The sequence below is a fragment of the Furipterus horrens genome, unplaced genomic scaffold, assembly GCF_987537825.1.
Source record: "Furipterus horrens unplaced genomic scaffold, mFurHor1.1.pri manual_scaffold_3, whole genome shotgun sequence".
NCBI lineage: Eukaryota > Metazoa > Chordata > Mammalia > Chiroptera > Furipteridae > Furipterus > Furipterus horrens.
The window spans coordinates 24,934,405-24,960,425 of record NW_028327173.1 but is presented as its reverse complement, the minus strand read 5'-3'; the positions used below and the strand labels follow the sequence as shown (position 1 = coordinate 24,960,425).

At 49.7% G+C, this 26,021-nt stretch overlaps 4 protein-coding genes across 7 annotated transcripts in view; 2 read left to right on the top strand and 2 right to left on the bottom strand.

The window, feature by feature from the left end:
* The window catches only part of MTF1 (metal regulatory transcription factor 1), a 40,882-nt gene extending 30,645 nt beyond the window's left edge, over window positions 1-10,237 (top strand). The window contains exons 8-11 of one of the 2 annotated variants that reach the window (XM_090269144.1): window positions 753-849; window positions 1,553-2,148; window positions 4,796-4,856; window positions 5,961-10,237. In XM_090269144.1, the coding sequence (XP_090125270.1) occupies window positions 753-849; window positions 1,553-2,148; window positions 4,796-4,856; window positions 5,961-6,391 (1,185 nt within the window). In that variant the 3' untranslated portion in view covers window positions 6,392-10,237. Of the gene's footprint in view, window positions 1-752; window positions 850-1,552; window positions 2,149-4,792; window positions 4,857-5,960 lie in introns of both variants that reach the window. The other variant, XM_090269143.1, reaches the window with a different exon arrangement.
* Window positions 10,238-12,055: 1,818 nt separating this feature from the next.
* CUNH1orf122 (chromosome unknown C1orf122 homolog) lies at window positions 12,056-13,396 on the bottom strand. 3 transcript variants are annotated; one of them, XM_090269146.1, is made up of 3 exons: window positions 12,888-13,396; window positions 12,464-12,665; window positions 12,056-12,228 (listed from the first exon to the last, which is right to left on the bottom strand). In XM_090269146.1, exons 2-3 carry the CDS (start codon window positions 12,509-12,511, stop codon window positions 12,133-12,135), a joined length of 144 nt encoding a protein of 47 aa, XP_090125272.1. In that variant the 5' UTR covers window positions 12,512-12,665; window positions 12,888-13,396; the 3' UTR covers window positions 12,056-12,132. The 3 variants fall into 3 exon arrangements, with proteins under 3 accessions (XP_090125272.1, XP_090125273.1, XP_090125271.1); XM_090269147.1 differs by having other exon boundaries at window positions 12,965-13,335; XM_090269145.1 differs by lacking the exon at window positions 12,888-13,396 and adding an exon at window positions 12,754-12,832.
* YRDC (yrdC N6-threonylcarbamoyltransferase domain containing) lies at window positions 12,981-16,544 on the top strand. The gene is made up of 5 exons (XM_090269148.1): window positions 12,981-13,405; window positions 13,968-14,082; window positions 14,205-14,324; window positions 15,762-15,904; window positions 16,202-16,544. Exons 1-5 carry the CDS (start codon window positions 13,014-13,016, stop codon window positions 16,272-16,274), a joined length of 843 nt encoding a protein of 280 aa, XP_090125274.1. The 5' UTR covers window positions 12,981-13,013; the 3' UTR covers window positions 16,275-16,544.
* Window positions 16,545-17,778: 1,234 nt separating this feature from the next.
* Window positions 17,779-23,966, bottom strand: MANEAL (mannosidase endo-alpha like). Its single transcript, XM_090269142.1, has 4 exons — window positions 23,298-23,966; window positions 22,023-22,132; window positions 21,063-21,139; window positions 17,779-19,344 (listed from the first exon to the last, which is right to left on the bottom strand). Exons 1-4 carry the CDS (start codon window positions 23,860-23,862, stop codon window positions 18,708-18,710), a joined length of 1,389 nt encoding a protein of 462 aa, XP_090125268.1. The 5' UTR covers window positions 23,863-23,966; the 3' UTR covers window positions 17,779-18,707.
* Between the last annotated feature and the right edge of the window lie 2,055 nt (window positions 23,967-26,021).

Genomic DNA, 26,021 nt, shown 5'->3' with positions numbered 1-26,021 from the left:
CCTCAGGGCAATATGTGTGTGTGTGTTTGTTTTTCATATTTTATCTTTATAAATGACTCTGGTCTTTTCTTAATTTTGAATTACAAAGAATCAATGTAATGACAGACAATAGTGCATATAAGATGATCACTATTGCCTGTCATAAGTTCTTTATATTGTTTTGATTCACTACCATATGTACATATTAGAATACTATAGATGTTAGGTAATGATCTTGAAAGGTATTAACAATATATTATTACACGAGAAAAGCAAGTTGTAAGTAATGGATATTATTCAATCCCATTTTTATATAGAATTTGGACTTCTTGAGCAGGGGTAAGCACACTTTGTGTGTGTGTGTGTGTGTGTGTGTGTGTGTGTGTGTGTGTGTGTGTGTGTGTAAAGAGCCAGATAGAAAATATTTTTGACTCTGTGGACCATACGGTCTCTTCACAGCTCCTCAAACTCTGCTATTGTAGCTGAAAGCACATGGATAGTCAGTGAATGAGTACGCCTGTGTTCCAGTAAAACTTCATGAAAACAGGCATTCAGCCTGCTAGTCAACTTGTTGAATTCTCTTTTAGGGCATATGAGGACCCACATGGTGAATATCTGAGGTGTAGGGATATATATGTTGCCCGAAAAAGGAAAAGTTAGAAACCAGAAGCATATCAGAAGATCATTGTAGTTCTGCTGCTCTCTGTTTTCTCACGGTGAAGAATGTCCTCTGATGGCGGGACTGACATCTTTGTCCTTGTCCGTCTCCACAGGGCCAGGATCTCAGCACACTCTCACCAGCAATCATCTTTAAATCAATGTTCCAGAATTCAGATGACACGGCAATTCAGGATGATCCTCAACAGACAGGTTTGTCATACAGACTCTCTTCCTGCCCGGATCTCAGCCCTGGGAGAGGGAATTCACACTCTGAGACACTGAGTGACGGGCATGATGGGATTATTTTAGTTCCTTTGAGTGAAGTGAGTTTCAGTGAGTGGTTAGAAGGGTAAGGGCCTTACACTTCATTCCCATCTTTTCCCCTGCTTCCCTCAATGAGGGTCTACTCTAGGGTCTACTTTCCCAAAATGCTCAAAAAAAGAGGGTCTCCTGTTCCAAAAGCTCTTGTTGGCGCTTAAAAATGAGAGGTGCTGTGAGCTCTTTCTCTGATGTGACACCCTGTTTATAAGTGGGCAGGACTCACAGGCTTAGCTGTAAGATGCAGAGCTCAGACTGTTTGAATGAGAATCTGTCTCTGAAGCGGCACATTAGTCAGAAAGTGTGCACCTTGGTCATGCCAAAAACTGATGTCTAGCCGCATTTCTAGACAAACCTTAGGACACGTGTTTTTCTGCTAAGACCTATACTCACTCTTCACATTTAGAAAATGAGGTTGATCGTGAAGCCTGGTACTTGGGCCAGAGGTGTCATTAAATGAAAAGCAGAAAGCCAGCCTACTAGCAATGAAGGAATTGGCTCCAATAGACTTCAACTGTCTTTGGTTTAGCCCATAGTGACTGTGTTTTTGTGGCTTGGGATGTGTATATATATTTCTATTTCTTTTTCTTGCCAGCTGCCTTGATTGAAAGTTTTAATGGTGATGCAGAGTCAGTCAATGATGTTCCGCCATCCACAGGAAATTCAGCATCTTTATCTCTTCCGCTTGTACTGCAGCCTGGCATCTCCGAGCCACCCCAGCCTCTACTACCAGCCTCAGCACCGTCTGCTCCTCCGCCTGCTCCCTCCCTAGGAACTGGGTCCCAGCAAGCTGCATTTGGCAACCCCCCTGCTCTCTTACAACCTCCAGAAGTGCCTGTTTCCCACAGCACACAGTTTGCTGCTAATCATCAAGAGTTTCTTCCGCACCCCCAGGCACCGCAGCCCATCGTACCAGGACTTTCTGTTGTTGCTGGGGCTTCTGCATCAGCAGCGGCAGCGACATCAGCCATGGCAGCACCGCCCCAACCACAAAGTACTACTGAGCCCCTGCCAGCCATGGTCCAGACTCTACCCTTGGGTGCCAACTCTGTCCTAACTAATAATCCCACTATAACCATCACCCCGACTCCTAACACGGCTATCCTGCAGTCCAGCCTAGTCATGGGAGAACAGAACTTACAGTGGATATTAAATGGTGCCACCAGTTCACCGCAAAACCAAGAACAAATTGTAAGTATTGGGTACAAACAGACCCAGTAGGGTCAGATGTGTTTCCATAGGTGACATGATCAGAGGCTTTTACTTCAAAAGGGAAAGTGGTTGTCATATCTGCCCTGAAACATGGAAGTCTCTCTCTTAGTCATTTTCCCGAGAATTGGGTGGTATAAATCCAGGGAATGCTGTGGTTGATACCTACCCTAGGGAGGCAGAGAAACAGCCTTCAAGCTTCCCCATCAGGAGACACTTGAACAGATATTCCACCTGCAATCTAATCCCGTCATCTAGGACAGGAGAGCAGTCAACAAACTCCAGAGGTCCAAGAACATTTCAGGAGAGTAGGTTCTGTGTCCAAGGCAGAGTCATACTGATATGAGGGACTGATGTGACCCTGTCAGATGGCCAAGTCAGAGAAGTGATCTGTGCTCCCAGAGCCCACTTAGAGCCATTTTCTACAAAAGTGTTTGGTCTTGATGATAAGGGAATGACTTGCTTGTTCAATTAAATATATTTTGAGAGCCTGGTATTTACCAGGTACCATGTGGGTACTCTGGGGGATACTGAAAAGTGAAAACCACGATCTCTTTTTCATAAGTTTAACATTCTAGTTAAAGAGGCTAAAATGCTTAAAAGAAAGCATTACCAGTAGGTAAAGTGCCAAATAATAATAAAAACGGTAATAGAAAAAATAATAGCTGTGATTTATTGAGCTCTTACTATGTACAAGTGCTTACTGTGCTAACTAAGCACTATGTACATTATTTTTAAGTTAAATTTTTCTCTGTTTTATTGAACAGATAGTACAGAGAATTCCCATACACCCTGTCTCCTGCCCCCCCGTCCCGGTTTGCCCTATTAACACCTTGCATCAGTGATACATTTGTTATAATTGGTCAATCATTATTGATAACTAAAGTCCATAGTTTGCATTAGGGTTTGTTCTCTGTGTGGTACCTGACAAATGCATGGTGTCAAGTATCTTCCATTACATTATCCAGAATAATTCCCTCACCCTAAAAATACCATTTCACTTATCCATCTCTTTTCCCTCTCCCCTAGCAACAACTGACATTTTTACTGTTTCTGTGTGTTGGTATCTCTAGATGTCGCCCACTGTGCTAACTAAGCACTTTTTAATGCATTACCACAATTCTAGGAGGTAGGTATGATTTTACGAATGGAGGGCTGAAGCCCAGTTAAGTGACTAGCTTAAGGCCATCCAACACATAGGTGGCAAAGCTGGGGTTTGAGCATAGACCAATCCCAGAGCCTGTGCTCTTGACTGCTATATCATGCTGCTTGATGAGGGGTTCAGAGACTGAGGGCTTGTTGGCTAGCCATACGGATCAGGTGACCTTCGAGGTGTGAGTAGGAATTAGGGACACCAGGTAAGAGAATGTCTGGATAGGTGGGTGATGGATGCTCTCAAACAAACTATTTAGGGCTAAGTGGCGAGAGCACTCAAATTTCAGAAGTGGGCTGTCGGCCACCTATGGAGGTGGCCTAGTTCCATTCTGAGATGGCCAGAATTACTGGACAGGTCTTTTCAGTCTGTGACCCAGTCTGCCTCCATATAGGTTTTATCATTTTTTTCTGGATCTGCCCTGGGATGCTGCATGGAACAAGTGTGGTCATTCCTTTCCCACACAATTCATTTTCATGTATTTAAATATGGATCTAACTTTTTCACCATTATTTTATAATGTCATCTTCTATAACTTAGCCAGAAGCTTTCATGTTCCTCCTAGACATCCTTTCTTTTTTCTTTAAAGGGATGAAAAGCAGAGCCCTTTTAAGACTTGAAGAAAGTAGAAACTCTGTAGCCAATTTAATAGGAAATGTACTAAAGTGATTAGGGTGATTTCTGGGCACAACTTTATAGTCCTGTTTAGTAATAATATTAAATATAAGTAGCTAATGTTTGCCGAACGCTCACCATGTATCAAGGACTCTATGTGCATTCTCTCATTTCATCCTTGTGGGGGTCTTTTGGGAGGTTCTTTGGTTATCATCTCCATTTCTACAAACGGGGATACTGAGACTAAGAGGTTAAATCACTTGCCTGACCTTAACAACTAATAAGTGGCAGAGTTAGGACTTGAATCAGGTGTGGCAGAGTCCAGGACCCTTGAGCAACTACCCTGTGCTCAGGACCTTCACCTGGGCTATTCTACCTGTGAGAGGAAGTCTTAGCATATCCTTGGCATTCAGCTTAATCCTTGGGGGCGAAAAGAACTTTCCGGCCTCATAGAAATACTGAGGAATGGCGAAGAGTGGAGAGCTTATAGGGCACACTAGCCCCGTGGCTCCCTCTGAGATTATCAGCCTGGGAAAAGCAACCTTGGAGGAGCCTTTGGGCACACAGAATTGCTGGATTAGGCAGCTGGAGACAGCCAAGTAGTGGGGGACAAAGCTGGCTACATTGCCCGCACTGAATGTCAATCAGTGGGTTGACCTCATGTCAGAACACAAACAAAACATCACTCAGTGGAAAAATCCCTGCGCACTGAGGGTTTTCTGTCCTCTTGGATCACCATTACAACTGGGGGAGGCTTCAGGTCATTAGAGAAATGGCCTATGTCTTTTAAAATTTAACTTATGGGAGTGACAGATCTACCATATTTGAGTGGCCATAAATATGATTTTTTTTTTTCAGCAGCAAGCATCTAAAGTTGAGAAGGTGTTCTTTACCACTGCGGTACCAGTAGCCAGCAGCACAGGTATGTGATTCTGTGTGAACTTTAAAAGAAAGTCAACTCTCTGGGCCCCTGGAGGCACAGTTAATTGTTGCTTTGCCCAGTTTTTGAAACTTTAAAATCAAGTTTGTCACACTGTATTGTTTATTTATTAGAGTATTTCATATTCTCGTAAGTATTGGAGGGTAGTGCACTTACGGCATAAGTGTCACATTTAACATTTTGAAGCTAGTAAGAGTTCTTCCCTTTCGATACAGTTTTTAAATGTAGTCATAAAAAAATGTTTGAATCACAGTTACTGCTAAAGAGGGCAGTTGTTAATTCACTGGACTCTTTTCTAATTACATTGGTGAAGAAATAGCATCTGGGTCAGTGATTATATAGAACCGAAAGGTCCTTTTTTTCATACTTTTTATTTTCTAGATTAAGAAACTGGGGCCCTAAAAGATTAAATGAGTCCCCTAAAGTCACAAATGACTTTGTGGCAGAGCTGAAGCACTAGTTCTCAGGCCTTCCGACTCCCGCTCTATCCCCCTGCCCCGTGGTCCCTAGCTCTCTTCAGACACACAAAGCCTGTCTTGAGTTCACAGAGCGTGTGTGCACACGGCTGGTTGTGTGAAAGGAGGTTTACAGACACCTACTGTGTGTCAGTGACTGGGGCCACCTAGATGAGTGAGATGTCCAGAAGGAGCTCAGAGCCTCTCGGGCAGGTGAAACTGAACAAGTCTTGTACAGTGTGGGCAGAGGGGACGGAGGGACGCATCAGCTCTGCATTATACAAGGCGGCTGCCCTCCAGCAGGCCTAGGTGTAAGCCTGCTGGAGACGTTGCCTGGGGGCCTCAGGAGAGGAGGGGGGTGAGCTGGGTCTTCAGAGGTAAGAAGAACATCTCAGGAAAAGGGAGGCGCCTGCTGTGGCTTGCACAGAGGGTGCAGGGGAGAGGATGTCTGGAAATACAGGGTGCATCTAGACTGTGTGTGTGGCTTTCTAAGGAAGAGGGCCTTGGTCTTGGAGCATGGCATCCATCCTTCCCAACATTCCTGCCTCCATGGCACTCAGCTCTCACCTGGCCTAGGCCCCCCTGTGCCCTGCAGCCACTTGAAGAGCAGTGTCTGTCGCCTCTCTCGCAGGGAGCTCTGTACAGCAGATTGGCCTCAGTGTTCCCGTGATCATCATCAAGCAAGAGGAGGCGTGTCAGTGTCAGTGTGCATGCCGGGACTCTGCCAAGGAGCGGGCAGCTGGCCGGAGAAAGGGCTGTTCTTCCCCGCCCCCTCCAGAGCCGAGCCCCCAGCCTCCTGATGGGCCCAGCCTGCAGCTACCGCCACAGACTTTTTCCGCACCCTCTGTCCCCCTGTCATCATCCTCTGCCGTGCCCTCTTCCTGTGAGCGAAGCAGACAAGCAGATACTCCTCCAGACCCTCAGACAGAAACGTTAAGTGCCATGGATGTGTCAGAGTTTCTGTCCCTCCAGAGCCTGGACACACCGTCCAATCTGATTCCCATTGAAGCACTACTGCAGGGGGAGGAGGAGCTGGGCCTGGCCAGCAGCTTCTCCAAGTGAGAGGCCCGCAGGTGCTCCCCTCCAGGAAGAGGGCGAGCAGGAAGCATACGGAAGGTGTGATGCCTGCCATCATGGAATCAGCGATTTGAAGGATGAAGAAATCTACTGTTTGAAATCCTCACCTTTCAGATATATTTTCTTTATTCATATCCCAGGAGCATCCATTTTAAGGAACTGATCTTTGGGGAAAAAAACCAACAAAAAAAAAAAAAAAAAAAAAGCTAAGTTATACATGAACTGTTTGGCTGCACTGTATGTCACTTTTGCTTATTGTCATGTGAACTTGGAAATTAAGGTTACTTGTATGCATAAAAATTCTAAATGAAAGGGTGTGGTTTCCATCAATCTGATGTTGCCCATCACTTGCACTGGGGCCTTGTGGTTTGGGCCGTGGAATTCAGTGTGTCTAGTGTTGCTCCTCCTGTGTGTCTTTTGAGTCTGAGGCTGAAGCTTGCTCTGAAGGCCAGACCCTCACTCCATCAGAGAGGGAGGTGGCAAAGCAGGTGAGACAGCTGTGAGGCGGACAGGCACTGGGTGAGGTGGTTTTGATTGCGCTTGGTGTCAGTGGAGCTCAGAGTGACTGTGGCAGGTGTCTTCCTGCGTCCAGCTGCAGCACACGTGGGCAGCTGAAAGCCTGGCCCGAAGCTGTGGGGGTGATCTGGTTCTGCGGGGGCCCTAGGTGAGCTGTTTGCTCTGTCAGTGTGTTCAAAGCAGGCTCTAGCAACATGATCGCAGCCTCTGCCTTCCTGGTTTTTTCCGTCTCTCATTTGGTTGCCATTGCGGTGAATTTTTCTGGGGAAACATCCCTGTTTTGTCCTAGAGTGGACATGCGTGCTTATGGCCAATTGCTGGTCGGTGCTCTGCCTTCCTTTAATGGTATTTTTCTTCCTCAGAGCAGAAGAGCTGCATTTTGGTGTAGCTTTAAGGGAGGTGTTTTAAAGGTGGCTTGTAATTGGCAGGCCAGGTATCCTGGTTCCAGGTTCTAACCAGGCTTTTGGTTGCCCCTCCCATCTCAGCCCCTCACCCCTCTGGATTTTGCATACAGCCTAGTACAGTGCAAAGAAGGATATGACTTGCTCAGCTTAGTCATAAGATTTCTAAACAAAAACAAAAACAAACAAAAAAATACAAAACGATGATCTTCTACTCAGGGTAAAACAAACAAAAAATTCCCCTTCCACCAAAAAGCCTGAAATGTTGCAATAAGTTATCTCATTTGGAATGTTTGATTAACTTGTGTTATATTTAGGAAAGAAGAATTGTTTTTTGATTTGTGTATAGAATTACATCCATCTGTCTGCCTTTGGCTCCAAGTCCTTGCCTCTAAACATAAAACATAAAATACAATCCACACTAAAATGGAAAATTTCTCTCAACTGGCTATAGTAATATAATCATGCGTTCTCACCAGGCTCACTGAGCTCAGATGCTGGGCACAGCCCAGTGTCTCCCGAGAGCCCCCGAGCAGCAGGGTTCCACAAACAGGCCTCTCCTGAGTCAGTGATGTCGGCAGGAAGTGGCCCCTATCTTGCCTTCCTTTTCCATTCCCTAATGTAAAGAGGTCTGCCTTTGTCACCCTCGTGTTTTCTGAGCCATTACTCAGGGCCAGCCAAGACAGTGTCCAGAGCAGATCGTTTTGGGAACCAGAAGTTCTGCCTTTTCCAGGGTGTTCAGGGACAGACTTGGACAGGAGGGCAGTGGTGGTGAACCTCGTTGCTGCTGTGAGGAGGAATGGGTTTAACCCACAAGCAGCTGGTGCTTTCTCGTTCTAGGCATCTAGGCAGAATTGGTTTCCTTTTGACCTTCTGCACGTCCCTCCCCACAAGGCTGGTGGGTTCTGGTGACCATTGACCTCAGCAGAAACTGATGAGGCAGGAGGAATTTTCTGTTACCACAGGGGGTTAGTCCTGGAAAGCCAGCTGCTGAGCATGGCATGTCCTCAGCCGTCTCTGGACATTGAACCCATAGGAAGCTTTGAGGTTAGGACCTTAGCTATTTTCTCTACCTCTTCTGAGAGAGCGGCACAATGGGATCCCACAGGTATGTGGGAGGAGGGCAGAAGTGACACACCTAGGGTCACCTGGCCTTCAGTTCCCTGGGAGCTCAGGTGGGACACAGGAGTCCGGGGAAAGCCACTAGAAGTGTCTATGGTTTAAATGTTGCTTCTTCCTTAGTTAGCCAGGGCCGTACTACCAGACTGAGCCAACCCAGGCCAGTGGCTTTTCCATCCTCCAAAGATTGAGGGTGATGAAGAAGCATCTTAAAACAGTATTTAGGCTGACAGATCTTTCCATTTGAAGTATTTGCCTTTTGCAGGTGACTCGAGATTACAGGGAGGACTATCAAATCCAATCAGCTTTTGAAAAATCAGGAGTGTGCTTAAAATGTTAGCGGGTGGTTGTAAAGAGTAGGTTTATTCCATAGGGCAGACAAGCTTCCCTTCCTCTCCCAGCACGCACCCTCCCCACCCCCTTCTGTAAGCATGGCTGTTAGTGCCAAGGGCCTTGGAGAAGAGCAGGCAGCTGGCTGAAGGGGAGCCAGACAGAGCCTTCATGGAGAATGTGGTCTCCTAAACCCAGGAATGAATCTAGGGTAAGGTTGGGGAAGGCCTGCAGACTTCTAGAAGGTGGGATCAGGCCTTTTTTCTTCCCATGGTAACCGTAACCATTTTCACCCCACAGATTTATACTTCCAGTTCCCACTAACATCTCTAGGTATACTTCTCCTTTACAGAGTGCTAGTCAGCATCAGGAGTTGGAGTTCACGGGCTTGGGGGGGTGGTAGGAAACTGGCTGACATCGCCAAACTGCCTTAGTGAACGTGGCCCTGCCTTTCCTGGCAGTCTGGTCAGCCTCATGAGGGCATCGTGTTTGGTGACAGGAGTTAGTGTCATTTATTGAATTCCCTGCCCTGCCCCACCCCCCAATCCTTTTAGAAGGAGATCATGGTACAAAGCCTAGGAGGGGCCTTAATGTGTGGAGACCTCTCTAGGTAGAAGCCAGGGACTTCTCTTCACCACATCTGGGAGTCAGTAGCTTGGAGAGTTTTACCTTCAGTGGCAAGGCAGTAGACAGATGGGGATAATGGAGGGTGGGTGGCTTTTCCTGAGAGACTTATTAGTTATAATGCTGAATGTGTCCCAAGGGACGAGTTTGCAGAACCTCATATTGGTATATTAAAGAAATAATAAAATAAAAAGCACTTTAGGTTATTTTATCTTTAACCCAATTGCTGCAATTTTTTTTCTTGTGTGTGTGTGTGTGTGTGTATATATATACACTTTCCACAAAAGTTTTATTTTTTGCTCAGAATAAAAAGTTAAATTGAGGTGTGAAACGAAAAGCACTTATCTTGGTGCAATATGTGTAGCTTGACAGTCGTTGTCCCATGTGGCCCTGGCCTGGCCACATTTTCTGCTCCATCAGCCCTGTACCAGGAGGCTGTCTAAAGGGAAACACTATTATGCATCCTCAGCAACTGGTCAATCTATGCAAGCCTTCCCCGCGTGCCTGAGGACGCCCCCTCAGGCTCTCTAAAGAACTGCTGTGGGTCCTGTTCTCTGCTGACTGCTGAGGCCCCTTCTCATCACTTCTTGCACCCTTGCGGTCTTTCCCCACTTCACCATTACAAAATGATGCCTGAAAGGAAGGAACACTGTTCCTAGGGAGAAACCTGGCACCTTCTAGACTTTTATATTTGTAATCATGTCCATTGTCCTTAATCTCAAAGACCTCTCCAGAATCAGAAACCATTGATTTGTGGAACTGCAACAGCATTGCTACAAAGACTTTACAGCTTCCCTACATCACCAATCAGAAATATGCTAAGGTGTTATGTGTGTGTGTGTGGGGGGGGAGTCGTCAATATGAGCCATTTCCATACTGCTCCCATAATGCCCCTGTTGGCTCTTTAAGCAAATAGGCCTCCAGCCTTCATTAAATCCAATATACAAAGTTGTTAATAATTTGCTTTACCAACTTTTTTCCTTCCCCCTCACTCCTCCTTCCCCCTCCCACTCTATTTTATCTTCCTTCTCAGGCTACAATAGAGAAGTTTTAAAATATGCTTCAGCCAAAACAGAAAGACTTTCATAGACCCATTATACAAATGATTCTGCTGTGACATAGACTGGAATTGTGCATTCCTTAACATTGGGAAGGGGAGAGGCAACAAAACTGAATTATGCATATTTCTGATTGGTGATCAGTTTAGCCTGTTTCCTCTTGGATAGTTTTCGGGAGAGGGAAAAGGGTCCCCCGTTTCTTCCCATGCCCGTTGGGGAAACTGATGACCACTGTTTGGGCATTTCTCACTGTTAACTCCTGTTCAGGAGAGAGCTTCTCAGTCTGCACTGAAAAATGCAAATGAAACTGGATCTTTATGTCAATGTGTACATAGTACAAGCTTTTTTACTGGATGCAAAGTTGAAAACCACACACTGCCCTTTTGGTGGTGTGTCTGCTGGGCCAAAAACTGGGTGATAATGTAGTGTCACTTTCTCAGCTCAGTGCAGTTTCTACTCTTTTTCTTATGGGGAAGTTTTTCATAAAACCTTTTTTCACCAAAACCCAGGGCTGTTTTTTGCAATATCCTTGTTATATTCATAGTGGTGCCGAGTCAAAGGCCTCTCTTGCCCTCTCCCCTATGTCCTCAGGCCTCCCCTAGGGTGATGTCTGACCCAACAGTCTAGTCCTTCGTTGTTTTTTGGTGAATGTGGGGGTGAGGGTCAGAGTTTAAAGTGGTTGTTTCCTTTCCCTGTGAACTCCTAGTACCTGATTGGGGAAGGTGGCTAGAAATATGTTTTGCTGAATCTCTGGCTCAGATCTTCGGGCCAGTAAAGGCAAGACCCACGAGAGCCTTCTTTTTTTGACATACTTTAGTCATTGGCCAGAGGTCTTGGTGACACTTCTTTTAAATCCCAGATAATTTTATTTGGATTCTGTAAAGCCTATCAAATTCATATAAGTGTGAAACATGGGAACAACGGACTTCCACTGAGCGATATGAAAACGTTACAGGTTCAGTACTTCCAAAGGAAGAAACCTCCAAACCCAAAAGAGTAAATATGAATTTGTATTTTTGAAGAATGTGAAATAATGGTGTTTGCTTAATTGCTCATTTTGTATAAACTTAATATTGTACTTTAAAATATCTGCTAAGAAGTGAAAATTTAACTTTTTGGAATTTAAAAAGCAATATTAAATACTAATGAAATCCTAATTAAATGCTTATTTAAATCTGGTAGTTATCCGTGGTATTTCTTCCCAACCCTACCTGTGGTTTGACAGTGTTCAACCAATTCCTCCCTCACCAGCCATCGGCCTTAGATAGGGGACAGAAAGGAAAGGTCGGTCACCACGATAGTCTGCAGGTTTCCCTTTAATCAAGGCTCTGCTTAAAAGTGTTTTGTGGGGCTAGGAACCCCCAAAGCATGACATGGACATGTAACACCACCTGGATCCCCCAAAGCAAGCCAGACCACTCTGGAGGGCACTGCTGGCCTGCCCAAATCCGGGAACTCAGACTGGGTATTCCTTGGCTACATTTCAAAGCTCAGCACTGCCTTCAGCCAGGATGAAGTGGGAGTGAACCCTGCTGCTAGCAGGGCTGCCACCCCAGGCTGAGGGCCAAGTTCCAGCCACTGCCAGTGAAGACTGGCCCCCTTATTGAAGGCAGTTGTTCAGAGTCCAGCCACCAGCCCCGGACAGGGAGTAAAGTCAGGGCCACCGGCTCAGGGACGGTCAGGGCTCCGCAGCTCCATCGCCAGCATCCTTTGGAAAGCCACCTCTGGTGGAGACAGCTGGATGGGCAGGCGCTCCTGGTTTGGCTGAGACATTCTGGTTGGAACAGAAAGGAAAAGAGTGAGGCTGGGAGGAAAGGCCTTGTATTAGGCCCCGCTAGGATATGGCCACTTGGGGCCACTTGGCATTTGGACCGCACTGAACTTTTTCAGAGCCTCTCAACCAGATGAAAGGTGGGAAGTAAAGCGGTGGGGACACCTGCACCCATCAGGGGAAGCTAGAGCTTAGCAAAGTCCCCACCTCCCAGGCCCAGCCCGGGGTGGGCACTGACCCCGCCACCAGCCGGCTCCGGGCGCCGACGGCCCAACTGCCGCAGCATCTCCTCGCAGGCGGCGATGGTGTCCAGGAGTTGCCGCTGCCGCTGCTCCACCGCGTCCAGCAGCTGTTGGGCGCGCTCATCCCGGGGCGGCTGCGGGGGTGGCCTCCCGCCAAGCCCCAGCCCCGCCTTCCCACGGTCCACACCGGCAGCCTCCCTGCCCGGGAGAGAGCGAGAGGCAGTCAGGGCCGGCGCTGGCGCAGGGTCCGAGCCCATTCCCCCCGCCCCGACGGGCCCCCTCTCACCCCCGTGACCAGTCTGAGCCGGGGCCCCATTCCATCTCCGCCTGCGCGGCCCGGCCACCGCCCCCCTTTCGGCCGCCCCCCCTCCCCAGAGCTGCGCTAAGGCTCCGCAAATCTGCGCCCCGCCCCGTCCCCACCGGTCTCCTTCAATCCTCCTGGGGGTCGTGGTCCCTTTAAGCTGCCCGGCGCGGGGGTGGGGCCGAGCCTCCCGGACCGGAAGCTGACTGGGCGCGTCACTTCCTCCAGGAAGCGGGCCTGGGCGGATGTCTCCGGCGCGTCCGTGCAAAGGGCTAAGGGCCGCGGTGGCTGCCAGCGTGGGGTTGAGCGAGGGGCCGGCGGGCTCCGTTCGGAGCGGCCGCCTTCTCCGCCCAACGAGCCCCGCTCGGGCAGTGCCGGGGGCCCGGCTGTTGCGGCTCCCGGGGAGCGGAGCCGTGCGGGCCGGAAGCCCGGAGCGCGCCGGTTGGACCGAGGCGCTGCGGGCTGCCGTGGCCGAGCTGCGCGCCGGCGCCGTGGTGGCCGTCCCCACCGATACGCTGTACGGCCTGGCCTGCTCGGCGAGCTGCTCCGGAGCACTGGGCGCCGTGTACCGCCTCAAGGGCCGCAGCGAGGTCAAGCCGCTGGCTGTATGCCTGGGCCGCGTGGCCGACGTCTACAGGTAAGGCCTCCCCGACCCGGCCCCGCTAGGGGCGGCACCGCGGGAGGGGCTTCCGGTGACAGGCTTGGGAGACTGAGGCGCCGAGAACGGGAGGGGCTTGTCCAGGCTCACCCAGGAATCCGGAACTGGAAATGTGTATCGAGCACTTAACGTCGGCCAGGCCCTGAACGAGATGCTGGGACGCAGCGACGAACGGGGCAGGCAGGGTCCCCATTTTTCTGACGTTTTTGTGATTGATGGGGGGAGGGGCGGGGTTAAAAAACAAAAAGGGTTGGGGAAACAAACACGGTAGTTTAGTTTAGTAGGGAGGGCTTTGAAGAAAATAAAACACGGAGCGTGATAGCGGTGCATCTGTTTGTAGCCTCGGAGACAGACGCATGTGGGCTCCAAGCCTGGGCTGCTTCTCTGGCCCAACCTCCTCAAGCTCTTAGGTGAGGAGGGAAAACAGGTGGATCCTATTGTAGTCCCTGGGGTCCTCTTTTCTGGATCTGCCTGGAGTGTGGACTGGGCCCAGCAGTGGCCCTTCGTTCTTGGGTAAATTTGTGCCCCCTTTGTTCCCCAGGTACTGTCATGTGCGAGTACCCGAGGGGCTCCTGAAAGACCTTTTACCAGGACCAGTGACCCTGGTGATGGAACGCTCGGAGGAGCTCAATAAGGACCTGAACTCCTTCACTCCTGTGAGTCAGATTTTGTCTTTGTCCTCAGACTCCTGCCATTTGGCTTTCACAGAGATCCAGGCTGGACCCGTCCTCCACCCTTTCAGTCCTTTCTCATGATTCCCTTTCCCTTTGCTTCATAGCTGGTAGGCATCCGGATTCCTGACCATGCCTTCATGCAGGACTTGGCCCAGATGTTTGGGGGACCACTTGCTCTCACCAGCGCTAACCTCAGCTCCCAGGCCAGTTCTCTGAATGTTGAGGTGAGTGTTACCCAGTCCTCCTCACCCCCCTCCCTGAAATGTCACCAGGCCGAACATAGTTTTCTCTGAATGAGTGGGGTTGATGGTTTGCTGGAATTGCCTGGCAGAAGAGTCTAATGGTGGGAAGTCAGCTCATTTGGCAGGAGATGGGGTGGGAGGAATCCAAGAGTCTTGGAAAGGTTTTATTACTAAGTTTGAGAAACGAGGGAGAGAATTGGTGTTTTCTTCCTATCTTTTAAATAAGAACCATTATGATAGGTATAATCATTTTTCCCCTTTTCGTGGGGGTAGCAGTCATTGGAGAATGTAATTAGGCCGTAAGTCTTTACAATAGTGCTATAAAGAACATTAAGGCTCTGAAAAGTTAAATCACTTGTCCGGGGGTCTCCTGACCCTGTTCTCTTTCCTCTGCCATAAGCCAGGCCAAAGAAAGGATCATCCTAATCCTGTGTTGGCTGCATAGCTTAGAACAAATGAGGACACAAAGATACAGCTTACCACACTGTTTTTTTCTTACTGAACTTAAATGTAGAGCATAGTAAAGTGATGGGGTTTCCCATGCCCAGATGTAGAAAGTGGGTTCAGGAGCCTTGGAAAGTGAGAGCTCAGCATCCCTTCTTATCCTCAGACTAGGCTTTTACTTGGTCCTGGTGGCCATACTCAAGGCAGTGGAGAAGGGGATGCGGGGAGGTACGCTTACGTTTTCAGCAAGCAGTTGACTAATCCAGCTGGTATTCATGATCCCCTGTCCCAAATTTCCAGGCCTAACTGCCACTGCAGTGTCTTCGTGAGGAGTCGGGGCTAGGTGAGGGGGTTGGACAATGCTTTCTAGCTCAGAGGGAGGACCCTTCCCATAGCCCAAGGATGGAGTGGTGTTGGTGGCTTGCACTTGCAGGGTCCACCCTGTTTTCTTCTCTGCACCGTGATGCAGAGTCCCACTGAGATCCCAGGATCAGGGTGCGAGAGCTAGACGGACCCTCAGGGACCATCCAGTGCAGCTGTCTTATTTTAAAGCCGTAGATATAGGAACCTAATGTGGTCACACAGATTTGGAAAACCTAGGCTACAGCCCATATCTTTGCGTTCCTACCTAGGACTCCAGTCATTGTACTTACATCTCCCCATCAGAAACGATGTGTGGAATTTCTTTTTGGTACAGCAAGATCGTCTCTGAGCTCTGGATAGGTGTTATTTGGGGTGCTAATGGTGGGGAGGGGGCTTCCAACCTCATAGGAAGTAGTGTCCTAGGTGCTAATGCAGTGTCCTTAGCATAGCTGACCTTAACTAAATGAAGTTCTTTCCCCTGCTTAGCGTAAGAAGTCTACTGTCTTTGGATAGTCTGGCCCTTGTCTTACTAAGGAATCCTGCCTGCAATATGACATCATTGCAGAGGCCAGAGGTAGTATCCCTATTCTTCCTCTCTCTCTCTCTTCTTAGGAGTTCCAGGACCTCTGGCCTCAGTTGTCCCTGGTAATTGATGGGGGACCAATTGGGGATGGCCAGAGCCCCGAGTGTCGCCTAGGCTCAACTGTGGTTGACTTGTCTGTGCCTGGCAAGTTCAGCATCATTCGTCCAGGCTGGTGAGTCTCTGTCCCATGGCATGGGGATGGGATTTGAGGGAGGTTGGAAGATGCAAAAAAGGCCTTGACAAAATAAAGGTTGTCACTCTCTCTTGCCCTGGCAAGGGTAGGAAGGTTTGGAGAAGTGGTGAGTGGAGTGAGACAGAGTTTGCTGGTGTTTGCTGGCTTTTTCAGGATTCAGAAGGATTCACTAAGGATTTGATGATCATAGTAATGCCAGAGTTTAGAGGTCCCTAATCACCAGACTGGGGGGCTTTGAGAAGTCAGACTATTAACTGACCTCCTTTTCTTCCTCAGTGCCCTGGAAACTACTACGGCTGTTCTCCAAGAGAAGTACGGGCTGCTCCCCTCGCATGGATCCTGCCTGTGAAACTCGGGAGGCAGGAGGGTCCAGGGACTGATGCTGGACACCATGTGTCTGTCCACTAGTGGCTGGCAAGGCCTCATTTGCAGAGGTCACTGGGGCTACAGCATCACTAGTCTGATGCTTTTAAGGCAGTTTATCTTTCTGAACTTTGTAGACCAGGCCCCAGAAGCTGCTGGTTGAGCCTCACACCTAGGGGAGGAGGTTATATTTATTACTTGTAATTTCATATGTTGGCCAAAAGCTGAATAGAGACTTTAAGAACATTCCTAGGATGCTCTCTGATAAATTTCTTCCTTTTTTTTTTTTTTGAAATTAATTTAAATAACATTTGGAATCTAGTGAAGTGGTGGCGTTTAAGGTCCAAATGAGCTAGAGCTGTTGGTGCTGTCTCAAGTGACCAAAGACACGAGTTTTGTGCTCCTGAAGCTAGAACCAGGTTAGGGTAAAGTTCTAGAGCCACGGGCTGAAACTGTTCCCTCTGAAACAGGAGCCGGTGGTGTGGTGTGCTCTCGTTGCCTGGGGGAGAGTCAGCCTTTTGGTGTAATGATGGGCCATCAGCTCAGTTGGCAGGGAGTGAGATGGGGGATCCAAATTAAAGAGAATTGGAAAATCTCTATGATCTCTTTAAGACATAAAGTAAATTATTATGAGTTATACCTGGAATACCTTTATTTAAATCCAATGTCTACATATGAATACAGCCTTTATCTGTATTTATATGTATACCAAGTGTTAAACCTAAGTATAATCGGGCATTTGGACTTTGTTTTTCTTTAATAGAAAACAATGCTATTAAACATATTTGAAAATGGTTTGTTTTTCTTCTTTGAATTATTTCCTTGGGGTAGGATTACTTGGTCAAAGTGTTTGAACATTTTTATCACCCTTGACACAGATAAACCTTCCAAAGAACTGAATCAGGTTGCCATCAGCATTGCCATACTTTTAGTATTTTTCAAATTGTATATTTGTAAAATGAGGCCTCACTTTTATTCTTTTCTGCAAATGACTACAGGTCACCATCCAACCCTTTTCACCTGTCCCTGCTTGCCTTGGTTTCCCCACCTAAGTCACAAGTAAGGTGGTCAGGCCTAACCCGTCCACCAGTGGGGTTTAGTATCAGTTACCTAACTGCAGCTGGGAGTCCTTGTACCCAATAGGGCGTGCTACCTCCCCTCTGCCTTACACCCCTGTTCCCAGAAGTGGGATTCAGTCTTGAGCCTATAAACTTAATATAGTGGTTGCCAATGTACATTTTCTCAAGTAGATCCTAAGATTCTTGCCAAGAAGGTGTCCCAGGGCTGGCTTTGAGTGTTTGCAATTTGCGTATTAGTTTATTTGCAAAGAAGCAATGCTTTTTTAAATATCCCCTCTAGAAATCTTGCTTAAACTACTGATTTCTTAAGCAAACTCTTTTCATTATGTTATCATTCCACATGTAAATCTGTCAGAATCTGACTGAGGGGTCAGAATTTGTGAAGTGGAAGAGAGCAAGAGGAGTGCTTGCTTGAGAATACCACATCATGTTTAATTAATACAAATCCCAGTAGCACTGAAAATGGCTCTAGTGAATGGGCCTCACTGAGTTCAGGCAGCTAAAGGGAGGGCATGTCCTAGTCCTCTCCCTGGAGCTAAGCGTTCATCTGGGAAAACAGGCCCGAGCACAGAGGTATTTTCTTAGAGGAAGCAGAACTCCCAGCAAGGGTGAAACTGCGAAAAGGAAAACCTGTAACTGCTGCAGCACTGGCTACAAGGTTGTACCACGTGAGGGAAGCTGGATCCAGAGGCAGCAGGAAGGCGAGCCATTCCTGCTCGTTTGCTCCCAGCACATAGTCAAGTGATCGGTTAGTCTGTGTTAAATGAATGTGTGGGCGCTCTGGATTATTTCCTGAAAATTGGGTTCGGGAATCTGGGAAGAGCTTAAACCTAGAATTTGCCTTTTAGGAAGTCTCAAATACAGTCCCCTAACTTGGAGAAGATAGACGATGTTGGAAGGAGGCCTAGAGAAGACAGGCTGGCAGGAGGGAGCAGGGTGCACGCACGCCCAGAACCCTGGCCATCTTCTAAGAGCAGTGGCTTGGCAACTCCACTATATCACACCAACCTGTTGAATTCAAAGCCTGAAGTGATCATTTTAAAGTTCTGACTGGGGGTGTGAAGCCTCCCTGGGCTAAGTCCACTCCCCTGCCAGCTTCTGCATCCAGTTCCCTCTCCAGAACACCACCCAGTTTCCTGCACCTGCAGAGCAGCCCCAACACCACTTGCCAGCGGAACAGGCTCTGTTCCTACACAGGCCCAGGCTTGCTGGTCCACCCAGAAGCACCCAGCTGCTGACCTGGAGACAGCATGTACCTATAACCTCAGCTGAGCCCCACATGGTGACAATATTCCAGCAAGGCTGGGACATCAGCACCTCATGCCCTGTTGGCAGGCCCCTCACATCAACCACTGCTCCTTCTCTTTGATGAAGTGCTCCGCCCAGCGGCGAGTCAGCTCCAAGTATAGGCTGGGCTGGTGAGGCAGGTAGTCCAAATACAGACGAGTTGGAGTCTTCTTGGGAATGGCCTTCTCAATCTGGGTGCCCTCATGCCACTCATTGAAAGAGGTGATAGAGACAATCTCGGGCCTCACTGTCAGGGCTGCCTGCAGGGCTGTCTCATAGTATTTGCCATTGACCCTGTTCCGCGTGTTGTGGTTATTCCAGGGCCGAATGCTAGTGTCAATGTAGCCAGGCCCCACACTGGGAATGAACATGAGGTTGTTGGCATCACAAAAGTTCTTCACAGCTTTCCAGTTCTGATGGGAGGAGCCAAAGGAGAAGCCATTGGAGGCAAAGTAGGTGTACATGCCATCAAATCCTGCGGCCAGGATGTCGTGTGTGTGGCCCTCCTCCACCAACAATGCTATGAAGACCCCATCATAGGGGGTGTTACGAATTGAGTGGGGCCCACTTGGTGTCAGGAGATGGGCCCAGGCCTCAGGGGTGGTCAGGTATGAGTCGTAGATATAAAAGAGTGGGAGGCTCTTACCCATGCTGTTCTTATAGCGGTAAAATGCGCCATGGGAGCCATACCTGAAAAACAGGAAGAAGAAGAGCCTGAGATGGCAGCATAGGATGGGAGAAGCCAGCACAACTGTGGGACCAGCCATGGATGAGAGCTTTCTTGATGCCTGAGCACAATTTTGGATCCTGCCAGTCTCCATAATTGGATTGTCATGGCTCTAAGCAAGAACCTATTTCCCTCCCTCCTCTCCTCAGCCTGTCATTTCTTTTTCTTTTTCTTTTTTTTAAGATTTTATTTTTAGAGAAGAGAGGGAGAGAAACATTGATCAGCTGCCTCTCACACCCCCGTCCAGGAACCTGGCCCACAACCTAGGCATGTACCCTGACCAGGAATCAAACTGGCAACCTTTCCATTTTCCAGACGAAGTCCAACCCACTGAGCCACACCAGCCAGGGCCCAGCCTACCATTTTTTCACTCAAGCCTCGCCTTCCTGCCCTAGGCCAAGCCACCACCATCTTTCATCTGGACTGCAGGCCCCCACTTCTATCTCCTTATAATCCATTCTCTCTTTTTTAAATACTTACCTGAGGACAAGTCCGTTGGTTTTAGAGAGAGGGGACAAGAGGGAGAGACAGAGGGAAGAAACACTGATGTGAGAAAGAAATGATTAGTTGCCTCCCTCACATGCCTTGACTGGGAACCGAACCTGCAACTTAGGCATGTGCTCTGACTGGGGATCAAACCTGCGACCTTTCGGTTTACTGGATGACTCTCCAACCTACTGAAACACAATGACCTGGGCTCCATTCTCCAATTAAATCAGATCTGATTGCTCCTTACCAAGACCTGTAAGGCCCCACCTACTTGATCTGGCCCTTCCCACCTCCATCCCCATCCATCTCTGCATTCCAGCCACACTGGACCTTCTATTCTGCCATCAGGCTTGTCCCATCCTATGACCTTTGGATCTGACAGCCCTCTGCCTGAAATTTTCTGCCTGCCCCAGATCTCTGCAGAGCTGCCTCTTCGTTTAGATGTTAGTTCACATGTCATCTCTAAAAGCAATCTTGACACAACACCCTACTTTATTCTTTATTACTACTTTTTCATAGTATGGATCACTATATGATTTTGTGTGTACCTACTCTGCTCCATTGCACCCCCAACATACCGTAAAATGTAAACTTCCAAGACCTACCCATTACTGCACAACCGGGGCTTAAGGACAGTCTAAATACCTAAAGTCACTCAATATTTTTTGAATGCATGAATGACATATGCAAGCACTGTACAAGCTACTTTCACATATATTATCTCATATAACTCTCATAAGACTCAAAGGTAAAGAGGCTTGCCTCTGATAACAGATTAGAGGCTGCAGGACTGGAATTCAAACAACTCAAGCCCAGGTTGCTGATTCTAAGCCAAGTACTCTTTACTATAAAATAACTGCTGGGGCCCCTGGCTGATGTGGCTCAGTTGGTTGGAGCACCACCCCATACACCAAAATGTTGAGAGTTCAATTCTCGGTCATGGCACATAGCTAGGTTGTGTGTTCAATCCCTGGTTGGGAAGCCTATGAGAGGCAACCAACCAATCGATTTTTTTCTCTCTCTCTCCCCTCTGTCCTCTAAAAGCAAAGCAAATATATCCTCGGGTAAGAATTAAAAATAATAATAACAACTGCTGGGGACACAGGCATTCTGCTCTGTCTCTTGAAGTCAAACCTTCTATTCCTCTACTACTTTCATCCCCACTAAAATCCATGCCCCAGAGCAGCCTTACGTGTCAATGATGTACTTGATGTTGTCATGCAGAGTGATGTCATCCCGGCCCTTGTAGGGTTGGATGTGGAAGGCTACCTGCCACAAACAGGAGATATTGGTGAGTATCTGTCCAGGGCTCACAACCTATAAGTCTCATGTTCCAACCATGGCCTAGAGGAGAGGCTGAGTTCAGGAGAGGGCCTGGCAATGGTGGGCACAATAGACATAAAAGCAGTCACTGCCCTCAGGGCCAAAAAAAGAAGGGCAAGATGTGTGCCCACCTCCCACAGCTAGGCATCAAGAAATCATTCTGATGGGAAGGATGGCTAATGGGTTTCACCTTATGTACCAGTTCCACATGATGGGCACTAGATGTCTAGAACTATGGGAAGAAGTATACTAAAGTTGTGTCGATAGGAAAATGTGCTATGACCTGTTAAGCGTGTTGGTGGTGGGATCAGGAATAGGAGTGGGGTGTTTCTCTCTCATTTCCCTGCCAGAGGAGAGGAAAATGACTTATTTGGTACATTTGGAGGAAATAACTGGACATGGCCAGCTCAGCTCCCTCATTCCTCTTGAAAGTGAGCCTACCTACTGAGAACACATGTGCTCTGCACCTTGAGGCCCAGCACAGTGTCCCAGTAGGAAGCTGAGGCTGGAGCTGTTTGTGGGCCCATTTGGCCCTTGTCTGTTCTCTGTCCAGGGTCAGGGTCTCCAACTCAACCTCCATTATTGTGATATGTAGTCTCCCATTTCTCCTCTAGTTTTACCAACTTTTTTCAGACTTAAAGAAAAGAGTGACACAGGCAGTATTTATTAGACTCCACCACCACCACCACCACCAACACCACAATTGCTACTTATTTGCCATAGCTGGGCTAATGCCAAGAACTTGGGTGGAGGCACTAGCACTATGGGCAGAAAAACGAACATCTCCAGAATGGGCCAAAGGACACTTGATCTCTTCTTGAAGACTTACCTGGATGTCATACTGATGTGCAGTGTTCAGAATGGCGGGCACCAGGTCATCTGAGGGTTCCCCATTATCATCAGCCATGCCAGGTGGATACCAGGACAAGACCAGGACACCTGAGACACAACACAAGCTACTTCAGAGACAGTTTCCCCACAACAGGGATTTCTTTCCTCACAAACCATGTCCAACTGCAAAATGGTTTCTGAATGAAATCTTAGAGCGAGGCTCCTGCCAGTTTCATTCCTGCAGATCAGATTCCAGAGCTTTGGCCCTGGAGCTGTCCTCGCCCGCGGTGCTGAAGCGCAGCGGCTGGGGAACCTTAACGCACCAGACCTGGAAGGAGCCTGAAAAAAGTCCAGTAGGAGCCCGGCTTTTGCTGACATTAGCAAGTAGTAGAACAAAGGGAAATAGATGGGCAATGCCACACCCACCCGGAAGTCACAGCCCTATCCCTGGGAGAGAGGAGCACTTCTGAGGTCCCGAAGGAAGAAGAGCCCTGAACAGAGGTCATTGTATTCTTTCCGCGGGAGACAGCATTGGTCTAGACTGGCTGCCCTTCTAGACTGTAAAATCCTGAGGGCTAGGCTTTGTGTTATTTAACTGCAAATACCTCCTCTCAGTGTCTGTGGCAGTCAGTTTTTTCCCTCGCTCATTAATTGTTTCCAGATGAGTTGAAATGTTCTGTAAAATCTGAAACAGGTGAGCCTCTCACCCCAGCCTGCCCCAAGGAGGTTCCCAGAGACCTCTTTTCAAGCAGAGACCTTGATGAAAAGCTCCAGGACCCCACACAGAGCAGGGTCCATCATGCACCGTGGGCAACCTTTCCTTCCTGCAGCCAGCAGAAACAGAAGGGCTGCTGCTCTACCCTGTACCTGGTGTGAAAGCAGAGGCCATCGCGGGCGTTACTCCTCTGAATCCCAGACTCCTGCGGCGCCAGGATACCGAGGCTTCACTTACCCAAACCAGCCCAGCAGACATGAAGACTGCCCCGTCTCCTCGCTGTCCCTACCTGGGTCAGCTCTGGCCTAGCTCCCTTCCACAGGCTCTCCCAGCAGCTCTGGCCTATGAAAGGGCCCTGAAATGTCAGGGGTCAGAAAGCAGAGATTGGTGTGTTTGAACACTAGAAAGTGGGACGGTGCCTCGTGGAAAGGATAAGAAGCCAGGCTGACGGGTGAGTGGGGCCGAAGGCCCGGTGACTGGACCCGCGGGATTGCCGTGTAGGGAGAAAGAAGGGTGAGGCTGGGGGGCAGGGAGGTCCAGGGGGACAGGGGGGCTCACCGATGGCGGCTTCCTTGAGCTGGGTCATGTGCTCCCGCAGCACGTCGGGGTCCCGGGAGCTGTAGGGCCCCAGCTCTGGGTAGAAACTGGAGCCCAAGTCGTCGGGAGGACTATGGCGGCCGCGGGGGTAGCTGGCCGAGATCTTGGGGTCCCAGTGCGGCACCATGACGTGGTCCCAGTGAATGTAGTGGCCCTCGCGCCGCGGGCTCCCATACCACGAATAGTAGAAGGCGTGCAGGTCTGAGTAGACGCGCAGACTCTGTCCAGGAGCGGACTCGGCCTCCGCGGGGGCCGGCCCCGGGGGACTGCCCGGGCCGACTGTCCGAGGCGGAGGTGGCGGAGGCGGAGGCGCAGCGGGGGCGGCCGGGGCGGCCGGGGCCCGGGCGGCGGGCGCGGGCGCGGGGGCCCCCTCCGGGCGTCGCTCAAAGGACGCCAGCTCCAGGCCTGGGCCCAGAGCCGGGAGTCCGTCGGGAGCCTTGAGCGTGCGCAGGCCCATGAGCGTGCCGAAGGCGAAGAGCAGCACCAGGAACAGCGCGATGCAGGCGCGGCGCCGCCGCCGGGCCATGGCGGCCCCAGCGCTCCTGGCTTCCGGCGGGTTCCCTCCCGGCTCACCGCGCCATGGCCTCCCGCCCGGCTACCGCGCGCTACGGAGCCCGCGCGCGTCCCAGGGAGACGGCCCTGCCTAGCGGCGGGCGCGGCGTGGGCGGCTCCCGCCTCTCCCCCGCAGTGCGGGCGGGCCCGGCACACAGAGGATGCAGGCGGCGCAGACCAAGTGGTCCCGAGCCGAGGGGGAGTGGGCGTGGAGGGGACTCTAGAAGGGGCCGAACTGCGAGGTCCCGGCCGAAGAAGCGGGGCCGTAGGTCATGCCAAAGGGCCGGCAGAGGACTTGTGTCGCCTTTCAGTTTGAGGCGGAGGGGTGGAGGCGCCCGGTGGGGGAAAGCAATGCCTTCATTTCCAGCCGAGGAGGTCGGTCCTGGCGGCGGCGCTGGAGGGCGTGGGAGCAGAGGGCGGTGTGGGGAAGACCGCGAGTGTCCACGATTGTCTTTCTCCCCAGCGATCTCCTTCCCCGCTGCTCACTCTACTGACTTCTCCAACCCCCTCCCTACTGATCTCAGTGACCTCCCCTGTTTGCCCCACACACCCCTGGGGAAAGAGGCTGGGGGCGCGGCGGAGGCAGTGTGTGCGTGCCGGGAGTCAGACACCACACACGGGCCAGAGCACAGAAGGGACTTAGACAATGTCACCCGGAGCGGGTCTAAACCCAAGGGTCAGGACTGGCTCGCCAGAGCGATTCTCGCTGTCCGGACTGCCTGGTTTCAGGCCTGTTATCCTCCAGAGCCTTCCGTCTGCCCTTGAACAGTCTCCTGGAGTCAGTGAGGACTAAATGAGAGGGTACCCTAAAAGCACGTTTTACAGGACCTGACAATATTAGCACTCAGTATGCATTCGCTGTTCTTTCTGGCCTCGGAGTTTCAGAGGGCAGGCCCGGGTTATACTTTCCTTTTTAGAGTTCTAGGGCTGCAAGAACAGGGTCTGCCTCTCAGTTCCCTGGGGCTGTTTGTTGAACCAGACTCTGGTGGGATACACTGTAGACAAAGATAACTCTTTCAGCCAACAATGATTGAGCTCCTGCTCTGCATTATTCGTAATGTTCGTCGGCAGCCGTCCGTCTCGAGAGACGATGGTGTAGCTTCTTAAGAGTCTATCTGCACCGCCGAGAATGGCTGTGCAGTCCGACTCGGGAGTGACACGGTATCTGTCTCCTCCCGTGTTGAATCGACATCTTGCGATGACGCTGGAGTGTCCTCTCCAGTGGAGCTGAAGCTACAGAGCCTGGGCAGGGTGATATGAAGGGTCTGCTGTTGCCCATGCAGCAGACCCCCTCTCTCTTCGCAGCTGAAGGGTCCAAGGGAAAGACGGAGTCAATACAGCTTGGCTTCAGGTGCGCCGCAGGAGTTGCCGGTGTTGACTACAACGTCAAACCGCCTTAGGGACTCCGGCTCCGGATTTTCTGTCGGGGTTTACTCCCTTAGCCTTTCCCCTGAAGAGGTATGCCGCAAGGCGGCGGAGGTTTTTTGGAGTCAGAGTTTTCCTTCTCTATTCGTAATGTTACTCATTCAGAAAATAGTTTTACTCATTGTCTGCCTCCTTTACTGGTCCATAATGACAGCAATGTTGCTTCAACAGCTCCTCTGTAGTGTCTAAACCAGGGCTTGGCATAATAGTATGCACCTGATTCTTATTTTATAGGTAGGTAAATTGTAGAAAACCCAGAGAGAGGAGGAGCAAGATTGGGAAATGTGGGTAGGTCTGGACACCAGGAAAGTGAGTTTCAGGGAATTCATGGTAGTAAACATGAATTAAGTAGAATGCTCTGAACTCTACCTAGCAGAGCTGATTCAAAGTGACTTACTCACTATGGAAATGTATCATCTCATAATGCAGGAGGCCCGCTGGAGGGCCAGGGTGCGGAAATTCCATGGTTCAACAGTGTCATTAGGAACCTGAGGTGCTTCTACCTCACTGCTCTGCTGCCTCGCCACTGACTTCATACCAAAGCCACTCCTCACATATCACAAAACCAGTCATAATTTTCCAGTCCTGGGCTAAATTCTGACCCAAGATGAACCAAAGGTAGTGCCCTGTTGCCCATTGTACCACTCCTGGACACTGACCCAAGGGCCATCAGTTACAGCCCTTCTTTCATTTTTCCTCTGATGCTCA